This window comes from Oncorhynchus kisutch, linkage group LG5 (assembly GCF_002021735.2).
Source record: "Oncorhynchus kisutch isolate 150728-3 linkage group LG5, Okis_V2, whole genome shotgun sequence".
Lineage (NCBI taxonomy): Eukaryota > Metazoa > Chordata > Actinopteri > Salmoniformes > Salmonidae > Oncorhynchus > Oncorhynchus kisutch.
The window spans coordinates 33103028-33124777 of record NC_034178.2 but is presented as its reverse complement, the minus strand read 5'-3'; the positions used below and the strand labels follow the sequence as shown (position 1 = coordinate 33124777).

At 41.9% G+C, this 21750-nt stretch overlaps 1 protein-coding gene across 1 annotated transcript in view; it reads right to left on the bottom strand.

Annotated features, from left to right (window-relative positions):
- Positions 1 to 3120: 3120 nt before the first annotated feature.
- Positions 3121 to 21750, bottom strand: part of LOC109890931 (RING1 and YY1-binding protein B-like) — a 40182-nt gene continuing 21552 nt past the window's right edge. Inside the window, exons 3-5 of the mRNA XM_020483089.2 lie at positions 10425 to 11168; positions 5935 to 6018; positions 3121 to 4993 (exon numbers count right to left, since the gene is read on the bottom strand). Coding sequence (XP_020338678.1) covers positions 4744 to 4993; positions 5935 to 6018; positions 10425 to 11168 — 1078 coding nt within the window. The 3' untranslated portion in view covers positions 3121 to 4743. The remainder of the gene's footprint in view (positions 4994 to 5934; positions 6019 to 10424; positions 11169 to 21750) is intronic.

The following is a 21750-nucleotide window of genomic DNA, read 5'->3' as shown; positions in this document are numbered from 1 at the left end:
AGCAAAATTCATAAATATACATTTCTATTTGAAGCGGAGGAAATGATAAGGTAGCCTATAAGCGTTAAGACGTGCACATGCCAGGAAACATGTATTATTCAACATTGTATAAGCTAGTAGACAAGAAGCGGTGATCCTTTGAAATTCGCTCCATACATTTCCACACGAGTGAAGTAATGTGACCATCTCACAGGGTGACCAATGACACATGAGCAAGTAGTAAGAAAGAAAACAGAACGCAAATGAGATTAAACAAAAAAATTGATTAATATACTGACCATACATACTTTTACTGAGCATTAACTTTAAAAGCATTGTACAAGACATTGTAATATGGGAAAATGAAAAGAGCTTGTTGACAATTCCACAATAAATAAGTGATGCCGGGACAGATTTTTCACTTTAAAAAGTATGTCAAACAAAAACCAATGATAGCAAAGTTAAACAAACCATACAACTTTGTGAATAATTTCCTACCATTTTTAAAACACATTTACTTGAAGAGCAGTGCAGATGCAACACACTGGGAAAAGATGTCATTTCAACATCTAGTCTTGATTTACATTTGGTTGAGTTGTCAACTAAGATAAATTTAACGTGAAATCGAAATAAAATATTCACCATGTCAATAAAGTTGGGTGAAAAAATGAAAAACAAATCCCTTATGTTGGACTTTTTGCAAATCCAGTTTCCCCGTTGATTCAACGTCATCACATTGAATGTTGTTGTTGAAATTATGTGGAAACAACGTTGATTCAACGTCATCACATTGAATGTTTTTGTTGAAATTATGTGGAAACAATGTTGATTCAACATCATCACATTGAATGTTTTTGTTGAAATTTTGTGGAAACATCGTTGATTCAACCAGTTTTTGCCCAGTGGGAAAGTCTGGGAGAACAATGACGGTTAGCAAACTTTGGATCGGCACTGTTCTTCATGTAAATGTGTTTTGTAAAATTCCAGTGGAAATTGTTAAAAGTAGTCCTTATGGATAGAGTTATATGGTTTGTTTAACTTTGCAATCACTGGTTTATGTTTGACATACATTTTAAAGTGAAAAAAGTTAGTCTCAGCGTCACTCTTTTACTGTGGAATTGCCCTTGTATAATACATTTAAATTGGAAATTCAAGAGATTAATGTTACTCAGTCAATAAACAAGCAGTCTATATTTAGGTGTCTGCCAAACAAAGCTAAAAAAAAATGTAACCATCTTTACACAGTAAATTAAGGTTACTGGTCGCACAAGAACAGAACTGCTTGCGCGTAAAACAAAGGAAAAATATATCAAATAAAACAATGCCATTCTAATAAAGTGTGCTCTTGCACCATTTCAGATTATACATACAAGCAAAGTTTTATATACCCAGCAAATGGCCCTTTTCAATAATTTAACATACAATGAATCAATTCTATAATAATGTTACAGAAGTCAGTCATGTGAATATGGTTGCGGGTAAGGCATGTGAAAATATGGCTTTTGAAGCCAATTTCTTCTGGATTGCATTACAAAGCAAAGAGTTAACATTCTCAGTAAAAATGTGACCGATAGCATATTTTTCTTCATATCTCAGCCAGACACCTCATTAATTCTGTTCACATTGCATTTTCTTTGAGTAAATCTGATCTTCTTCCTCATTCAATGTAGCCTAGAGACTCCATATCTTTGCACAAAATATAGAGTTTAAATAGATACTTATTACATATCATAATCATACAGCTGAACAGCAAAAACAAAACTCGGGGAGGAGTCAGAAGAAGTTACAACTGATGCTTAGGCCATACAAAGTTGATTAACTTTGAACGGATTTCATTTTTTAGTAAACTGAGGCGAGTGAGTGAAAAAAAAAAAAAAAAAAAAAAAAGCAACCTTAGTACAACACCTTGCAACATTACCAACAGATTTCAGCCTTTTGGTAAAACGGTTTTAGAATGAGTCACAGGCCCCCACCCACCCACCCACCCACCCACCCCATGTCAGAAGCTGGACAGCACCCTTGAAAACCTGTCCTGGCACAGTTCATTCAGTTTTAGACACAGTACATTTTTTCAGAGGCATAGTTGAGCCATTACTAATAAGTGATGTGCCATCTGAAATAAATAGCAGTCTCCTAAAGAAATCAGACCTACTCTCCCTATTATGATCAGCTTCAGCTTCTATTTAGCTTGAATTCTACATTCTTCACATCTCCCACTAACATACAAATTGGATTTTTAGACAGCTGAAGCAAGCACACATTTTCTTTGGGAAATGTGCCTTTTCTAGTTGCCATATTTAGAAATGTTAGAAATGTTTACTTTGCAGGTTGACTAGCATCTATTGAGTCCTAATGTTCCATAAATTGAATGCCCAACTCTACTTGATCGACAAAACACGTTTTGTAACCACATAATCCAGAAAGGAAGGCTATAGCTCATCTTTAGCCCCAAAAATACTGCTCACAATTCTCAAATTATTATTTTGATTCACAGCAATTGAACCAGATCCCAACAATAGTGAAGTGGATATTTTATTTCATCAACAAATCATTTTAAAGAATTGATACATATGAATCAAATGAATCTTTCAAAAAAAATAATATATATATGTGGTTGAGAAATGTGAAGCAGGCATCCGTTAAAACAGTCAATCAACTTTGTATTGGCTTATTGGACAACGAACATTGCTTATTCACAACACATAAATGTGATTATCGTATCTACACTAAATAGATCGTAAAGCCTTTACTACAACACTTGCCGGTAGACTCATGGTCACGGTAAGTTAGAAGGGTATGCCTACCTTGCCTGACCTGCTTTAGAGAAGTCTATAGGGATAGATTGAACTGGCCTGCTCAGGCCAACTGGTTCTCTGCAGGGGGAGATACTGTTCAGCGGACAGTGGAGCAGAGGCTCAAAGCACAGGGCTTTACATGGCTCCAAGAGCTTCTGAACACTGCAGAGTTCCCTGCAGCTTACTGCCCATTGAATGCTTTTCATTGCCTTTCATTGTTCTCCAAGTAGAGAAACTGACTTGTAATTGAACTAATGTTAAAAGTGTGGTTATTTTCTGTTCTGCTTATTCTCAGGTTTATCTAAGTAAGTTCCTTATAAAATGGACAAGAATTACACCATTTAAATGGATTATATTAGTCTTTATTTAAAATGTATTTCATTTCACACATTTTATAATTGCATCTCAAATTGTTATTCATTTGTCTATTTATCATGTCATTATGAAATTCCTTTGGTCCTTCAATAAATAAAACTAAGATATACACATTTATTCTTTATACAATTTAATACAGTTAAAGAGGAAATGGTCTATTTTCATCTAAGGAGAATGAGAATTAGAACCATTTAATTGGTTATTTAGGTAAGTGTTTACTGCTTTGAAAATGCAAAACAAAAATGCAATATTATTCTATTAGCTATATCATCTACTTGCAATGTTTCTGCCTTCAATTAACCTACATATTGGAGTCTTAAATATATCTTAGCAGAAAAAGTCACTCAAATCAATTCTCAAATTGTCATGAACTGTCCAGGCCTTTGCACTAAATAAACCGGAAAAATCACAACTTTGTAAACCAGAGCATTAAAAAAAAAAAAAAACATTAGTAAACGTTCGCTAGGACTTCTAAAAACCTGAAGTCCCTTAGCATCAGTTGGATATCATAAACAGTATATGGCATCACTATATTACAGTTCAAACTGTGGTCTTGACAGGTGGATCTGAACATGACCTTTCCTTCAGTCATTACAGAAATAAAAAAAGGTACCACACCTTTCCTCAACTGGCTACCCAATATTAAAGCGACGGAATGCAAAAACATCAACAACTTTAGTGTTTTTCACAATAGCCTACACTATAGAGTTAAGGACAGGAGACACAGACTGTATAAGATATATAGCATCTATCAGACTAAATGATAGACAAAGGTTTGGGTGTGTGTTGAGTTGACATTGTAGGCCCTTCAAATCAAAACAAAGCAGGTGACCTTTATATGCTGCACATTCACCTCTACACATCAACCTGAAAGACCACATGGAGGTTCAAACTAAAATCAGACACGAGTGTAAGAGAGTGAGAGAGAGTGTGCGAAAGAGGCAGAGAGAAAGAGAGCAAGCGAGAATTTCTGGGTTATTAGCACTTTTGTTGGATCGTGTGAATGACAGTCCCACGTTGGAAACTGTTTCACAGTGTATCGATGTAGCACCAGTGTGTTGTGGTCTCAAGTGTCTTGTCCCATCCTACCAGTTCAACCATCAAAACAAGTGTCAAAGTGAGAGATGGGGTACAACTACACAGCAAAGCCTCAACAAAAGAAAAGTCTCTCAAAGTATAAGGGTGCAACAAGTAATAAATAAGGGTCATGTTTCAGAGTTGCTAAAATGGTGGTGGTTATTGTGTACAGTAGATCATTTCTTTACACAAAAACAAAATGTCGGCCGCACATCCACGTACAAATATCAAACAATACATACAAGTGTCAGGATGCCACCAGTGGGGGCGCTATTCCCATCAGCCCCACTCTCCCGCCTGGGCCATGCTCAACGTGTACCCATGATTGGACGTTTCTCCATTAGGCGCATGCCATGGGCTGCTCCAATCAGAAGGCAGACTGCTCCAATCAACTGGCTCTCTCAGCATCCTGGGACGGTGATGGAAGGAAGGCGGAGGCAGGAGGAAGGAAGGTGAAATATCTCCCCCTAAGGGATCCCATCCACAGAGTCATCACGGAGCACCTGGACTGGAGGGCTCAGAAGGACTCGTCGTGCCCCACAGAGAGCTCTCCTTTGGGGGTGGAGGCGCGAGACGAGCTCTTGTCCATGCTCTCGGAGCCGGAGCTCTGGTGCCGCTGCTCGGAGCCCGAGCTGGACGTCACGGTGGACGAGGATGTGGACGAGGAGCGGGTCTTCTCCTTAAAGTCCGTTATGATGACTGTCACATTTCCCACCGTTATGGCTAGCTGCTGAGCGGTGCTCCGGTCAATGTTCTTCAGTTTGGGCCTGGTCAGCAGGAGGGAAACACAGGGTTAGGATTACATTGATAAAACTGCCTTACTAAGATACAACCACATTAAGGTGTGTAGTACAGTGTGGGTGGTTAGACCCAACCGCTCATTTCAATGTATACTACAAGGCCAAGAGGAGTAAGAGGGAGAAAGAGAGTAGAACATGAAATAGCATTTATGAATCACTTGAGTTTGATTTAGGGATTTTGACAATGAAGTCCCTTTCTACATACCCAGAGTCAGATGAATTAGTGGATACCCTTTTTGTGTCTCAGTGTGCAGTGCGAAGAAAGTAGCTAACTAGTGTTCGCACAATTGCTTACTAGCATTAGTGCAATGCCTGGAAGTATATGGTAACAGCTAGCATGCTCCCCTAGAGTTCCAGTCATTGCGCTAATGCTAGTTAGCATTGGCCCACTACCTCTAACTTCCTTCATACTGGATGCATAGACATAACAATGGTATCCATGAGTTCATCTGACTCTGGGGAAGTAGATAAAGTAGGTAACTGGCAAAATTCCGAAGTGTCCCTTTAAAGCGGCAATCAGCAGTTGAAACAATAACAGTGTTCTCCCCACCTCCGTTTCGGGAAAAAGCTGAGAGATGGGGCTGGAGAAATGTAAGCACAAACTCATATACAAAGCTATGGATCCATGATATTTTTTTTAATGAGTTTTAACCATGTATCGAGACTATAGTTTTTGTTCACATTTACTTTGTTTACAAACATTGGAGTAAAACAAGCTTATGAGACATTTATAGGTTATATTCTTCAAGCATCCATGGGAACATGTAACAACTGCTGATGGACCCCTTCTAGAATATCTTGTACGAGTTCCAATGAAAAAAGTGCCATGACAGGTTCTCACAATGTCCAACTGGAAGATAAGGTCAGTACTAATAGTGGAAGACATCTGTAAGAGGAGAATCACCCACCTGGAGATGTGAGAGTTGTTGATCTTGGTTGTTGACTCCCCAGACTGTATGCTGGGTAAGCTCTGATGAATGTCTGTCTTGGGTCTGCACAGAAACAGAAAACACAGAGGAGTATATTATATACACTGCTCAAAACAATAAAGTGAACACTTAAACACAATGTAACTCCGAGTCAATCACACTTCTGTGAAATCAAACTGTCCACTTAGGAAGCAACACTGATTGGCAATAAATGTCACATGCTGTTGTGCAAATGGAATAGACAACAGGTGGAAATTATAGGCAATTAGCAAGACACCCCCAATAAAAGGAGTGGTTCTGCAGGTGGTAACCACAGACCACTTCTCAGTTCCTATGCTTCCTGGCTGATGTTTTGGTCACTTTTGAATGCTGGAGATGCTTTCACTCTAGTGGTAGCATGAGACAGAGTCTACAACCCACACAAGTGGCTCAGGTAGTGCAGCTCATCCAGGATGGCACATCAATGCGAGCTGTGGCAAGAAGGTTTGCTGTGTCTGTCAGCGTAGTGTCCAGAGCATGGAGGCGCCACCAGGAGACAGGCCAGTACATCAGGAGACGTGGAAGAGGCCAACAACACAGGAGCAGGACCGCTACCTCCGCCTTTGTGCAAGGAGGAGCACTGCCAGAGCCCTGCTAAATGAACTCCAGCAGGCCACAAATGTGCACGTGTCTGCTCAAACGGTCAAAAACAGACTCCATGAGGGTGGTATGAGGGCCCGACGTCCACAGGTGGGGGTTGTGCTTACAGCCCAACACCGTGCAGGACGTTTGGCATTTGCCAGAGAACACCAAGATGGGCAAATTCGCCACTGGCGCCCTGTGCTCTCTTCACAGATGAAAGCAGGTTCACACTGAGCACGTGACAGACGTGACAGTCTGGAGACGTCGTGGAGAACGTTCTGCTGCCTGCAACATCCTCCAGCATGACCGGTTTGGCAGGGGGTCAGTCATGGTGTGGGGTGGCATTTCTTTGGGGGGGGGGGCCCGCACAGCCCTCCATGTGCTCGCCAGAGGTAGCCTGACTGCCATTAGGTACCGAGATGAGATCCTCAGACCCCTTGTGAGACCATATGCTGGTGCGGTTGGCCCTAGGTTCCTCCTAATGCAAGACAATGCTAGACCTCATGTGGCTGGAGTGTGTCAGCAGTTCCTGCAAGAGGAAGGCATTGATGCTATGGACTGGCCCGCCCGTGCCCCATACCTGAATACAATTGAGCACATCTGGGACATCATTTCTCGCTCCATCCACCAACGCCACGTTGCACCACAGACTGTCCAGGAGTTGGCGGATGCTTTAGTCCAGGTCTGGGAGAAGATCCCTCAGGAGACCATCCGCCACCTCATCAGGAGCATGCCCAGGCATTGTAGGGAGGTCATACAGGCACGTGGAGGCCACACACACTACTGAGCCTCATTTTGACTTGTTTTAAGGACATTACATCAAAGTTGGATCAGCCTGTAGTGTGGTTTTCCACTTTAATTATGAGTGTGACTCCAAATCCAGACCTCCATGGGTTGATACATTTGATTTCCATTGATAATGTGTGATTTTGTTATCATCACATTCAACTATGTAAAGAAAAAAGTATTTAATAAGAATATTTCATTCATTCAGATTTAGGATGTGTTATTTTAGTGTTCCCTTTATTGTTTTGAGCAGTGTATATAAATATATGGGTTTTTTCTTTAGGGGGTAGATCAGCTTTAATATTGCAGATTGTCGTTTCCATCAATGTAATTGTCTGCATCACTTCCAATCCTCCTTATCTTTTTTTGCAAATACACATACATACAGTTGAAGTCGGAAGTTTTACATACAACTTAGCCAAATACATTTAAAATCAGTTTCACAATAATAATGTGAAATGTAGTAGAGAGAATTATTATTTCAGCTTTTATTTCTTTCATCACATTCCCAGTAAGTCAGAAGTTTACATACACTCAATTAGTATTTGGTAGCATTGCCTTTAAATTTTTTTACTTGGGTCAAACGTTTCAGGAAGCCTTCCACAATAAGTTGGGTGAATTTTGGCCCATTCCTCCTGACAGAGCTGGTGTAACGGAGTCAGGTTTGTAGGCCTCCTTGCTCACACACGCCTTTTCAGTTCTGCCCACACATTTTCTACGGGATTGAGGCCAGGGCTTTGTGATGGCCACTCCAATACCTTGACTTTGTTGTCCTTAGGCCATTTGCCACAACTTTCAAAGTATGCTTGGGGGTCAATGTACATTTGGAAGACCCATTTGCGACCAAGCTTTAACTCATTGCGTTTACTTGATAGCTACCTACACAAATAGCTAGCTAGAACAAAGTGTTAATAAGATAAATTCATTAAAAAGATTAAAAGCAATACAAATAAGTTCTCCAGTAGGCATCTACTGATGTTGCTTCAATATTTACACAATTTGCCTTCCTCATGTTGCCATCTATTTTGTGAAGTGCACCAGTCCCTCCTGCAGCAAAGCACCCCCACAACATGTGTCATGCACGAAGTAGATGTTAACTATAGTTTTGGCAAGTCGGTTAGGACAAGAAATTTGTGGAGTGGTTGAAAAACAAGTTAATGACTCCAACCTAAGTGTATGTAAACTTCCAACTTCAACTGTATATACAGTGGGGCAAAAAAGTATTTAGTCAGCCACCAATTGTGCAAGTTCTCCCACTTAAAAATATGAGAGAGGCATGTAATTTTCATCATAGGTACACTTCAACTATGACAGACAAAATTAGAAGAAAAAAAAAATCCTGAAAATCACATTGTAGGATTTTTTATGAATTTATAACCTTTTATAAAAATGTATTGGAGTAAGATGATTTATTTTGGGATATGTATACAGAGTATATCCACAACACCATTAGACCATTTTATTGGTAAACTACATGGTAATGTAAAAGTTGTATTTTTTGTGATCCGATATGTAATTTAGTACACTTATCAATTGGTTGTAATCCAGAGAGGTTAGAAAAATGATATAGATCCTCTGAGGCTGTGGAGTGATCCAAGTTGTGGATCTTTAAAAAACATCAGCGTACAATGACACCTTTGTTTTTCAGCCATGTATTTCTATTCACTTGATATTATTGTTGGATCTGATTTTAATAGCTAACATTTCGATGGCCATAAATAGATATGCTGATAGTGGACAACCTTGTTTTACTCCTATCGACAGTTTAAAACTTTCTAAGTAGCCATTATTTACTATTTTACACCTAGGGTTACTATACACAATTTTAACCCATTTTATAAGAGATTCTCCAAAATTGAAATGTTCCAGGCATTTCTCTAAAAACTCCAGTCATACTTTATCAAAAGCCTTTTCAAAGTCAGCTATGAATAGCAGGCCTGGTTTCCCAGATTTTTCATAGTGTTTCCAGTACTTGCCTTATATTATCTCCAATGTAAAAAAAAAAAAACCTGTCTGATTAGAATGAATAATGTCTGACAATAAATAATGTCTGACAATAAATCACTGAAGTGTAAGATGCCTCAATTTTTTATATTTCCCACTTGTATCCTGTTTCAGTAATAATGAAATCAGACCTTGTTGAGTGTCTGATAATCTACCATTTACATAGGAGTGGTTAAAACATGCTAATAACGGTCCTCTGAGTATATCAAAAAAGGTTTGGTATACCTGAAATGGTATATGCCATCCAGCCCTGGAGTTATCCCAGTTAAAGGCTTTAATTGCATCAAGAAGTTCCTTCTCTATAATTTCACCTTCACATGAGTCTTTCTGTATGGCTGTTCATTTAAAGTTATTAATAGAAAAAATGTCCATACAATTAGCTTCGGTTAAAAGGCGCTGAAGGAGACAAATGAAAACACATGCTTTAAAGTACTTTGCTTCCTCTTCCAAAATATCATTTCGTGAATCATTGGTGACTCCGTCATTTGTAACAAGTTACAGTAAATTATTTTTGGGAGCATTTCGATGTTGAAGATTAAACAATTATTTGGTGCATTTTCCCCCATATTCCATTCAGTTTGCTTTATTATTATTATTATTAATATATTACACTTCCAATTCCATTTCTTTTTCCTCCAACTTATTCTGAGCCTCTATGGTACAGTTTTCATTGCCATCTATCTGTTCTGTTAGACCTTCAATTTCCTTTGTTAGTATGGATGCCTTTGACCTAAATTGCTTTTGTTTTAGAAAGGAGTACTGAATTGCATGGCCTCTAAAGGCATATTTAAGTGGCCCATACAATAAGCGGATTTGCTGTAGCCATGTTATAAATTCCTCTGTCCTAGTTAAAAACAAGTTATCATCCAATAGGCTTTGATTCAATTTCCAATATACTCACCCAGGTGGAAATTCAGTAAGAGTAATGTAATGTCTCTTTCAGCTTATTTGATGGTCTGACCACAGAGGAGTTTATTAGTAAAGTTCATGTCTGGAGAGGAAAGATGCTTACACAGACAATGAACAGACATCTTACTCCTTTATAAACACGCACTGACCTGATCTTTTTGATGCTGGGTTTCTTGGCAACGGGCCTGGCTGGGCTGCTCTCTTTGATGCTGGGTTTCTTGGCAATGGGCCTGGCTGGGCTGCTCTCTTTGATGCTGGGTTTCTTGGTGATGGGCCTGGCTGGGCTGCTCTCTTTGATGCTGGGTTTCTTGGCGATGGGGCTGGCTGGGCTGCTCTCTTTGATGCTGGGTTTCTTGGCGATGGGCCCGGCTGGGCTGCTCTCTTTTATGCTGGGTTTCTTGGCAATGGGGCCAGCTGGGCTGCTCTCTTTGATGCTGGGTTTCTTGGCAATGGGGCCGGCTGGGCTGCTCTCTTTGATGCTGGGTTTCTTGGCGATGGGCCCAGCTAGGCTGCTCTCTTTGATGCTGGGTTTCTTGGCTATAGGCCCGGCTAGGCTGATCTCTTTGATGCTGGGCTTCTTGGCGATGGGCCTGGCTAGGCTGATCTCTTTCCCTTTTTCTTTCTCCTCCTCTTGCTCTGGCTTTTCTGCTTGGTCGTTTTCCGGCTTCTCCTTATTGCTCTCGTCTTTATCCAGGGGAGGTTCTCCTTCTACTTCTGGCTTCACTCTCTCCAGAAGCTCTCCCTCGGGGTGCTCCCCCTCCCCGTCCAAGAGCTCCCCGTCCGGGCCATGCTCCCTCTCAGGCCTCTCCTTTCTCTCCTTCTTGGGCGGGGGAGGCATCGCGTACTGTTGAGCCACCTGCTGGGCCACCAGCTGGGAGTTGATCCTGGGTTTCCTGTAGAGGCCAGGGCACAAATAGGGATTAGCAGGCAGCAGAGACTCCAGGCTCAGCTTTCTCAGGACAAGATGACCATGAGCAGCCCCTGCCTGACCACATAGCAACACACACACCCTCTCTGCATCATCTTATAAGGAGTTTGCTGGATTGAGTCACAGTGCCTCTGTGGAGTGAAAGGGTTAATGTACACACACGGCTGGCTGACTGGATGCAAGTGACAGCTCTTGGTCGGGCTGGTCTGTTTGAAGAGTAATCTCACTAGCTCAGTGCTATAATAAAATGAATGTGGGGATCACAAGGTGGGACAGTTGCAGCATGTCATTTACGTCCTCTAATCTGATTACTGCAGCGTTGGCCCCATTTTTCACAGACTGGGATACACAGAGACGTGCAGCCGCTCACTTACTAGCTGGCTAGCCCACCAGAGCAGAAAGAAGTCACTCTCTGTGGCTCTCTGTCGTCACTCACACACAGACACACCTAGCCTATTCTCTTTGAGCCAAACCATTCTCGTTCAGCAGGCAAATGCGTTGTGAGTGAGAGGTGGAGACAAATGAGTGCCTTGGTGGATGAATAAAAAGATCTAGGATAAAGGGCTCATTGGGAGCTCATCACTCTTCATCCTGAGAGGTTAGAAGAGGTACTTCATGGGGGGGAAAAAACCAAACACTTCAGGCAACTGAATGAGAATGCGAGGATTATCGTGTGAATAACTCCCGACTAGGGGCTGTTCTTAGTCCGACACGAAGCAGAGGGCCAGGGAAACAGCCCTTTGGAGGGTGATATTAACAATAATTCCCAGGTTATTGCTTTTATAAAACAGTTACTATCATATTTTTCTAAAGATTACATGTTTTCATTCAAATATTTAAGGGCCTCCCGAGTGGTGCAGCAGTCTAAGGTGCTGTATCGCAATGCTAGTGGCGTCACTACAAATCCGGGTTCGATCCCGGGCTGTGTCGCAGCCGGCCGCGACTGGGAGACCCAAGAGGCAGCGCACAACGTTCCCAGCGTCGTCCAGGTTAGGGGAGGGCTTGGTCGGCCGGGATGGCCTTGTCCCATCGCAATCTAGCGACTCCTGTGGCGGGCCGAACGCATGCATGCTGACACGGTCGCCAGTTGGGACAGTTTTTCCTCCAAAACATTGGTGCGGTTGGCATCTGGGTTAAGCGAGCAGTGTGTCAAGAAGCAGTGTGGATTGGTAGGGTCGTGTTTAGGAGGACGCATGGCTCTTGACCTTCGCCTCTCCCGAGTCCGTACGTGAGTTGCAGCAATGGGACAAAACTAACTACGTATTGGATATCATGAAATTGGGGAGAAAAAAAGGTGCAAAAAGTACAAATATATTTTAATTAGTAAATTCATTTTTTTCCATCCTTCCACAATATTGTCCGGGGAAAGTCATTAGCCAAATGAACTGGTTGTCCATTCCAAATGTTCTAAACAAAAAAGGAAGCCAGGCAGGCTATAGTAGCTACTCATCCATTGCTAGCTAGCCAACTAGATCAAAACACAATCACAGCAAGCAGCTGAAATGACAGCAAATTTATTTTACCTTAGTTTCGATTGCCATTTCTTTGGATATATCCATTATAATCATCCTGATAAATAAATTCATCCGGATCAGAAGATGTCAGTCTCTTCACGTTCATTCTTTCTATGGCAGTTGGAGATCGCAAAAAAAAAATGCAACGTTGTTGCACAGGTCAACGAGACAAGCAGCAAGGTTTAGACTAGCGGTCTAAATCGGCATGGCCGATTAAATTAGGGCCGACTTCAAGTTCTCATAACAAATCGGTAATCTGACTTTTTGGTCACCGATTATATTGCAATCCACGAGGAGACTGCGTGGAAGGCTGACCACCTGTTACGCAAGTGCAGCATCAAAAGGACATTGTGAATGCAAGGAGCCAAGTTACCTGTCTTAGGTCAGTTAGGATCACCACGTTATTTTAAGAATGTGAAATGTCAGAATAATAGTAGACAGAATGATTTATTTCAGCTTTTATTTATTTCATCACATTCCCAGTGGGTCAGAAGTTTACATACACTCAATTAGTATTTGGAAGCATTGCCTTAAAATTGTTTAACTTGGGTCAAACATTTCAGGTAGCCTTCCACAAGCTTCCCACAATAAGTTGGGTGAATTTTGGCCCATTCCTTCTGACAGAGCTGGTGTAACCAAGTCAGGTTTGTAGGCCTCCTTGCTCGCACATGCTTTTTCAGTTCTGCCCACACATTGTCTATGGGATTGAGGTCAGGGCTTTGTGATGGCCACTCCAATACCATGACTTTGTTGTCCGTAAGCCATTTTGCCACAACTTTGGAAGTATGCTTGGGGTCATTATGCATTTGGAAGACCCATTTGCGACCAAGCTTTAACTGATGTCTTGAGATGTTGCTTCAATATATCCACATCATTTTCCTGCCTCGTGATGCCATCTATTTTGTTAAGTGCACCAGTCCCTCCTGCAGCAAAGCACCCCCACAACATGATGCTGAAACCCCCGTGCTTCACGGTTAAGATGGTGTTCTTTGGCTTGCAAGCATCCCTTTTTCCCCCAAACATAACAATGGTCATGATGGCCAAACAGTTCCATTTATATTTCATCAGACCGACCAGAGGACATTTTTCCAAGAAGTACAATCTTTGTCCCCATGTGCAGTTGCAAACCGTAGTCTGGCTTTTTATGGCGGTTTTGGAGCAGTGGCTTCTTTGCTTAGCGGCTTTCAGGATATGTCGATATAGGACTCGTTTTACTGTGTACAGGGGGGAAAACGTATTTAGTCAGCCAACAATTGTGCAAGTTCTCCCACTTAAAAAGATGAGGCCTGTAATTTTCATCATAGGTACACTTCAACTATGACAGACAAAATCCAGAAAATCACATTGTAGGATTTTTAATGAATTTATTTGCAAATTATGGTGGAAAATAAGTATTCGGTCACCTACAAAAAAAGCAAGATTTCTGGCTCTCACAGACCTGTAACTTCTTTATGAGGCTCCTGTGTACTCCACTCATTACCTGTATTAAATGGCACCTGTTTGAACTTATCAGTATAAAAGGCACCGGTCCACAACCTCAAACAGTCACACTCCAAACTCCACTATGGCCAAGACCAAAGAGCTGTCAAAGGACACCAGAAACAAAATTGTAGACCTGCACCAGGCTGGGAAGACTGAATCTGCAATAGGTAAGAAGCTTGGTTTGAAGAAATCAACTGTGGGAGCAATTATTAGGAAATGGAAGACATACAAGACCACTGATAATCTCCCTCGATCTGAGGCTCCACGCAAGATCTCACCCCGTGGGGTCAAAATGATCACAAGAACGGTGAGCAAAAATTCCAGAACCACACGGGGGGAACCTAGTGAATGACCTGCAGAGAGCTGGGACCAAAGTAACAAAGCCTACCATCAGTAACACACTACGCCGCCAGGGACTCAAATCCTGCAGTGCCAGACGTGTCCCCCTGCTTAAGCCAGTACATGTCCAGGCCCGTCTGAAGTTTGCTAGAGAGCATTTGAATGATCCAGAAGAAGATTGGGAGAATGTCATATGGTCAAATGAAACCAAAATATAACTTTTGGGTAAAAACTCAACTAGTCGTGTTTGGAGGACAAAGAATGCTGAGTTGCATCCAAAGAACACCATACCTACTGTGAAGCATGGGGGTGGAAACATCATGCTTTGGAACTGTTTTTCTGCAAAGGGACCCGGACGACTGATCCGTGTAAAGGAAAGAATGAATAGGGCCATGTATCGTGAGATTTTGAGTGAAAACCTCCTTCCATCAGCAAGGGCATTGAAGATGAAACATGGCTGGGTCTTTCAGCATGACAATGATCCCAAACACACTGCCCGGGCAATGAAGGAGTGGCTTCGTAAGAAGCATTTCAAGGTCCTGGAGTGGCCTAGCCAGTCTCCAGATCTCAACCCCATAGAAAATCTTTGGAGGGAGTTGAAAATCCGTGTTGCTCAGCAACAGCCCCAAAACATCACTGCTCTAGAGGAGATCTGCATGGAGGAATGTGTGAAAACCTTGTGAAGACTTACAGAAAATGTTTGACCTCTTGTCATTGCCAACAAAGGGTATATAACAAAGTATTGAAATTAAGTATTTGGTCAATAAAAAGTTTTTTTCCACCATAATTTGAAAATTCATAAAAAATCCTACAATGTGATTTTCTGGATTTTTTTTTCTCATTTTGTCTGTCATAGTTGAAGTGTACCTATGATGAAAATTACAGGCCTCATCTTTTCAAGTGGGAGAACTTGCACAATTGGTGGCTGACTAAACACTTTTTTGCCCCACTGTATATAGATACTTTTGTGCCTGTTTCCACCAGCATCTTCACAAGGTCCTTTGCTGTTGTTCTGGGCAACTGCAAAAATTTCTTGTTAACAAACTGTAGTTTTGGCAAGCCGGTTAGGACCTAAAACTTCTAAACTGGGAATATTGAAGACTCATGTTAAAAGGAACCACCGCTTTCATAAATGTCATCATGTTCTGAGCAAGAAACTTAAACGTTAGCATTTTTACATGGCACATATTGCACTTTTTCTTTCTTCTCCAACACTGTTTTTGCATTATTTAAACCAAATTGAACATGTTTCATTATTTAGAGACTAAATTTATTTTTATTTCTGTATTATATCAAGTTAAAATATACAAGTGTTCATTGTTCATCCAGCATTCTTGTAATTGTCATTATTACATATAAATAAATAAAAATTGCCTGATTTTGGTCCTCCAATAATCGGTATCGGTGTTGAAAAAACACAATCGGTCGACCTCTAATTTAGACTAATCCCAACTGTTGAAAAGCATATGCTAACCTAGAAGCATAGGGAAATAATGTCTAGACACATTTTTCCAGGGGAGATTAAGTTTATGATTTGCCTGGCTGGGCTGTGGGACAGTGGAACTGTTAACAGGCATTACCCGGGGCTTGTGGTGAAAAACTTCCTGCTAGCAACCAATCAGCATCCATACAACCTGTTTTACAACAGATTTTAAGTCCCAATATCACCCCCCCCCCCACCCCCAAGTGTCGCACCACACACACACAGTTCGACGTCTAAGATGTCAGGGTTGAGTGCTGCGTGTCCCGCCTGCCTCCCTAATGGACAACAGCTGGCAGCAGTGGGGGGGGGGGGGGGGGTCTCAGGGGCAGGCAGAGAGAGAGAGCGAGAGAATAGAGTGCCACAGACACAAGGTTAGCCTAGATTTGGCTCTCACCAGCACAGATAATCACATCACTGGACTGGGCCAGATCAGTGAAAAATACCAGAGTATACCACACACACATATACACTCAACCACGTCTGAGAGGTACATGGTTTGCAAGCTACTCAGGGGGCACAATCCAACTATGGCATAGCCTCCACATCTCATCTACTGCATTGCCAAGAGGTCCTGTTTATTGTCTAGCTGTTCAGAGTGTGTCATGTTTAAAGAAACTCTGCGGGTCTGAGGGCAGATGGGCACTTCCATGCTTTCTGATCCACCTGCCTGAGCCTTAGACTGAACTGATAAACAAGCTCTGTCTGGCTCCTAGAAAATGGAGCCTACCTGTTGACTAGAATACCAATGAGGTGCTGACTCGTTCTTTGAGAGTCTGTTATCATTAAGTTGGTCAGAACATGAGCAGAAACTTGATGACAATACTGAGTGGGACTGTTCTGATACAGCTGGTGCTGCTCAAGACATTTTAGACAACATGGCCCCCAGGCTTTACTTACGGTTCATTTCAGATGTGGTTGTCTGATTACGATGGGTACATTGATTATGATGCATGGCTGATGAGGTCTATTTGTGGAGAGGAGAGTGTTTTTCACAAGGCTGCTGGAGTGATTTACCTTAGAAACAGCACATCCTAGATATAAACCCTTTTACTTTTTCCCGCCCTCTCCCTGTCTCTCTATCCCTGTTCTGCAGGAGATAGAGAACCCACCGTCTCTCCCTCAGGGGGGACCAGTCGATCAGAAGGCAATCAATCGCTTCATAATATGGCATCATGTCGTAGCGCTCGCGCCACGCTCCAATCAATAGGCAGGCTGTGGTGAATGCTGATGACCTTGTAGTGACTCCACCCAGCACAGCTGGCATGGCTCTGGAGCTGCTGCATAAAGCTAGCCTACTCACTCACTCTTGCAGAATCAATGCCAGTCACACTCCACAGGAGAGGAGGGATTGACATGCTCACGTTCAGCAGCACCTGGATGATGAGATACTCAAAAAAAAACTTAAGTGACTTGACAAGGTTTGAGCAACTTCATATCAATGGCAGTTCTCAATACCCTTGAGGAGCCTCACTTGTACTCTCAGACTGGCGCCCGAGGTCACTTTGCAACAAGCACTCAAACACACCAAAACTATGTCTCCAACGGCAGTGAATATTGTCGCCAATCAATCACAGGATTTGGCAGGACGCATGCAGACCAAACACTCGTAAACGGGTTCTCAGCGCAGCCCACGTCTGACGGGCCCAGAAATAATTTCCCGTGGCAGGTTAAGCTGTCAGCAAAGTGCTGGAGGTAGAAAGTGAGCATGATTGATTGATTGATTGATTGATTGGCTCACCGCCTCCTTGGCCCATCACCCCAGACCCAGAGATTTGTGTCAGACGCAGCAGAGCTCAGTCCAGAGAGAGGGAAGCAGCAGGAACAGCCCCAGTAGTTAAGCTGTGATTCAGTGCCAGCTGTAACTCAGCCATGGACTTGTTGCCAGCATGATCCCTGTTGGCCTGCCCTGTGGTGCGCTTACTCTACAGTGTATTATTACACTTACCAGCTACGTCACTGCTGCTCTGAACACCACCACTCTGACCCATTAACACGGCTGGCTGGCTAGATCCACACCACTGGGCTGGCCACACTCACCTTGCTGGTAGGCAGGAAAACAGCATCTGTTCCAAGCCACTTCTCACTGAGAAACGCCAGATAAATCGGTCTAGGCTTTTCCTCCTTTTCTCACCTCCATAGATAATGATTGTCTCTGCTGACTGCCCCTTAAACTCCCCTTGATATGGGGGTGTGGATTCTTACCCCACAGGCGGCTATGAAATGACTGTCATCAGCACTAAACACTAAACCCAGGCAGACTGAGACCTATGGTTATGCTGCCAGCCACACCCACTATATTGTCAATCATAAGAAGTACTTCCAAGGAACTACTCATGCATGTCAATATTAGCCTAGCATAGCAAGTGGAGACCTAGAGATGCCAATAACATACTGTTGAACTTAAAACCAAGCAGTGTTGTGACAGAATTGAGATATTGAGTACTTCTGTAGAGAGACACGGAGAGAGGGGTGACCACAGGAAAGCCCTCATTAACACGGCTCTTTATTTTGAGTGATAATTGGAGGACAGGCAATTACTCCCAGCCAGCCACAGACCCAGAGCATGCAGCAGCGGCAGCTCAAAGAGAGAGGCCTAGACAAAAAGGTCCCCTCTAACAGGGACAGCCAACTGTAGTTAGACAGTAAGATTTCATCTGAATCTAAAAAATATATATATATAAAAAAATACTGTGCACTTTAGGACTACATGATTAATCGTATTCAGATCAGAATTACGATTTTGACATGTGCAAATATCCATATCACAATTTTCTCCTTTCTTTGACACTTAACACAAGAAAAACTAGACTATGGTACCACCTCCAATGAGAGGCGCTAGACTCCGTTCACTCACCCTCTACATGCACAAAGGATGCTGACCAAATCACAAGCGGGCTCTCCCACGCTCTGCACGGCATGCACATGCTGGCCAATCACAAGCATCCGCGCTGGTGAGGAGAGAAGGGGCTTCACCAAAGACAGTACAGTATGAGGTTCAGAAACTCTGTGGCTTTACCTCAAAGTGTGTGTCAAACATGAATGCTGCAAGTGCTAATTAAAATTTCAATTTGGTGCCAAAGAAGGGCTCATCTTCAGCAGTATTTTGGCAAAAATAACCCCGAGCTGTGGTGACAAGAGGTAACACAACAAATGTATTCAATCATTTGAAGAATAACCACACCCACTTTGCGATGATTGCAGATCCTCCGTTCACCTTTTTTTAAAGTGCCTGGACAGCAGCAAAGCACCCTAAACCACAATCAACCACCTATGTTAAACAGGCATCGATTGTCCATGTATTTGCAAGTGTAACGTCCTATGAAAAACTTCCTGCAGACACACAGAAAACAGAGGCCATCACATATCCAAAGACATGGTTCCTATTTACACTGTCAGCAAAGATGGCTTCAAAAAGAATATAAACAAGCTGGACAGGACATACAAGATTCCATCTTGCACATATCCCCAAGTCGCCACCCCAACACTGTATAAGATAAAATTTTAAAAAGGGTAAAAGTTGAAACATGTCGAGTAGAATGACTGGACCAGACAGTTTTTGGACACAGGCTGCACCTTGCAATTGGTAGGCTACGTGTTACATGTTATGGCACTTTGACTCATAATTTCAATTATAATAATTATTGGGCATACTTATACATAATTTACACACAAACAAGTTTCCTATTCCATAACCAGCCTATGGCTGCCTGAATAAACAATTATCTTAGGTAATTTAAGAACTAAATGGTAAAATAAGAAATAGGACCCAATGATATGAATTAATAAGTGCTGGGATAGAGGAGCACCATTTTGATGATCATGTTAAAAATGTATTTTAGTTAAGAGGTAGGTGTAATAATACAATGTATTATCACAGTACCAGTCAAAAGTTGACAAAGAAAAACCCTTGAATTTGTTATTTTTACTATTTCCTACATTGTAGAATAAATAGTGAATACATCAAAACTATGAAATAACACATGAAATCATGGAGTAACCAAAGAAGTGTTAAACCAATCAAAATATATTTTATATTTGAGATTCTTCAAATAGCCACCCTTTGCCTTGATGACAGCTTTGCACAGTCTTGGCATTCTCTTAATCACCTTCATGAGAAATGCTTTCCCAACCGTCTTGGGAGTTCCCACATATGCTAAATACTTGTTAGCTGCTTTTCCTTCACCCTGCGTTCCAACTCATCCCAAACCATCTCAATTGGGTTGAGGCTTGGGTAATTGTGGAGGCCAGGTCATCTGATGCAGTACAGCATCACTCTCCTTGTGTTTTGGTTCATTGACCGGTTGAAAAACAAAATGATAGTGGGACTAAGCGCAAACCAGATGGAATGGCGTATCTCTGCAGAATGTTGTGGTAGCCATGCTGGTTACATGTGCCTTGAATTCTAAATAAATCAGTGTCACCAGCAAAGCACCACCACAACATCACACCTCCTCCACACTTCACGGTGGGAACCACACATGCGGAGATCATCCGTTTACCTACTCTGTGTCTCACAAAGACACAGCGGTTGGAACCAAAAATCTAAATTTGGACTCATCAGACCAAAGGACAGATTTCCACCAGTCTAATGTCCATTGCTCGTGTTTCTTGGCCCAAGCAAGTCTCTTCTTCTTATTGGTGTCCTTTAGTAGTGGCTTCTTTGCAGCAATTCAACCATGAATGCCTGATTCACGTAGTCTCCTCTGAACAGTTGATGTTGAGATATGTCTGTGACTTGAAATCTGAAGCATTTTTTGAGCTGCAATTTCTGAGGCTGGTAACTCCAATGAACTTATCCTCTGTCGCAGAGACCCCTGGGTATTCCTTTCCTGTGGCGGTCCTCATGTAAGCCAGTTTCATTATAGCGCTTGATGGTTTTTGCGACTGCACTTGAAGAAACTTTCAAAGTACTTGAAATGTTCAGAATTGACTGACAATGTCTTAAAGTAATGGGACTGTCATTTGTCTTTGCTTATTTGAGCAGTTCTTGCCATAAAATGGACTTGATATTTTACCAAAAAGGGATATCTTCTGTATATCACCCCTACCTTGTCACAACACAACTGATTGGCTCAAACTCATTAAGGAAAGAAATTCCACAAATGAACTTTTAACAAGGCACACATGTTAATTGAAATGCATTCCAGGTGACTACCTCATGAGCTGGTTGAGAGAATGCCAAGAGTGTGCAAAGCTGTCAAGGCAAAGGGTGGCTACTTTGAAGAATCGGAAATATAAATAAGGTTTTGATTTGTTTAGCACTTTTTTGGTTACTACAGTACATGATTCCATGTGTTATTTCATAGTTTTGATGTCTTTACTATTATTCTACAATGTAGAAAACGGTAAAAATGAAGAAAAACCCTTGAATGAGTAAGTTTGTCCAAACTTTTGACTGGTACTGTATGTAGCCTATAAAACAATGTTGAGAAAGATTATTAGTTTCATTTGGTTTTGTATTCAGTTAGCACAGTATGTATTTATAGGATCTCATTTTACAAGTCATTTTCTCTACCCTGACATGGTTTTACAATGTCTAATGATATTACCAAGTTTTCACCCAAGTGTTTGAAAATCACAATCTGTGCCCCCCGCCCAAAAGAAATGTTTTGCTATTAGACATCGTGCAACCGAACCTGGAGTGGAGAGCAGCTCCAGACTGCAGCACTGTCTGCATGACTCACTGCTGGCTAGAGCCAAGGGCATTTTTTGAATTAAACATTCATCCA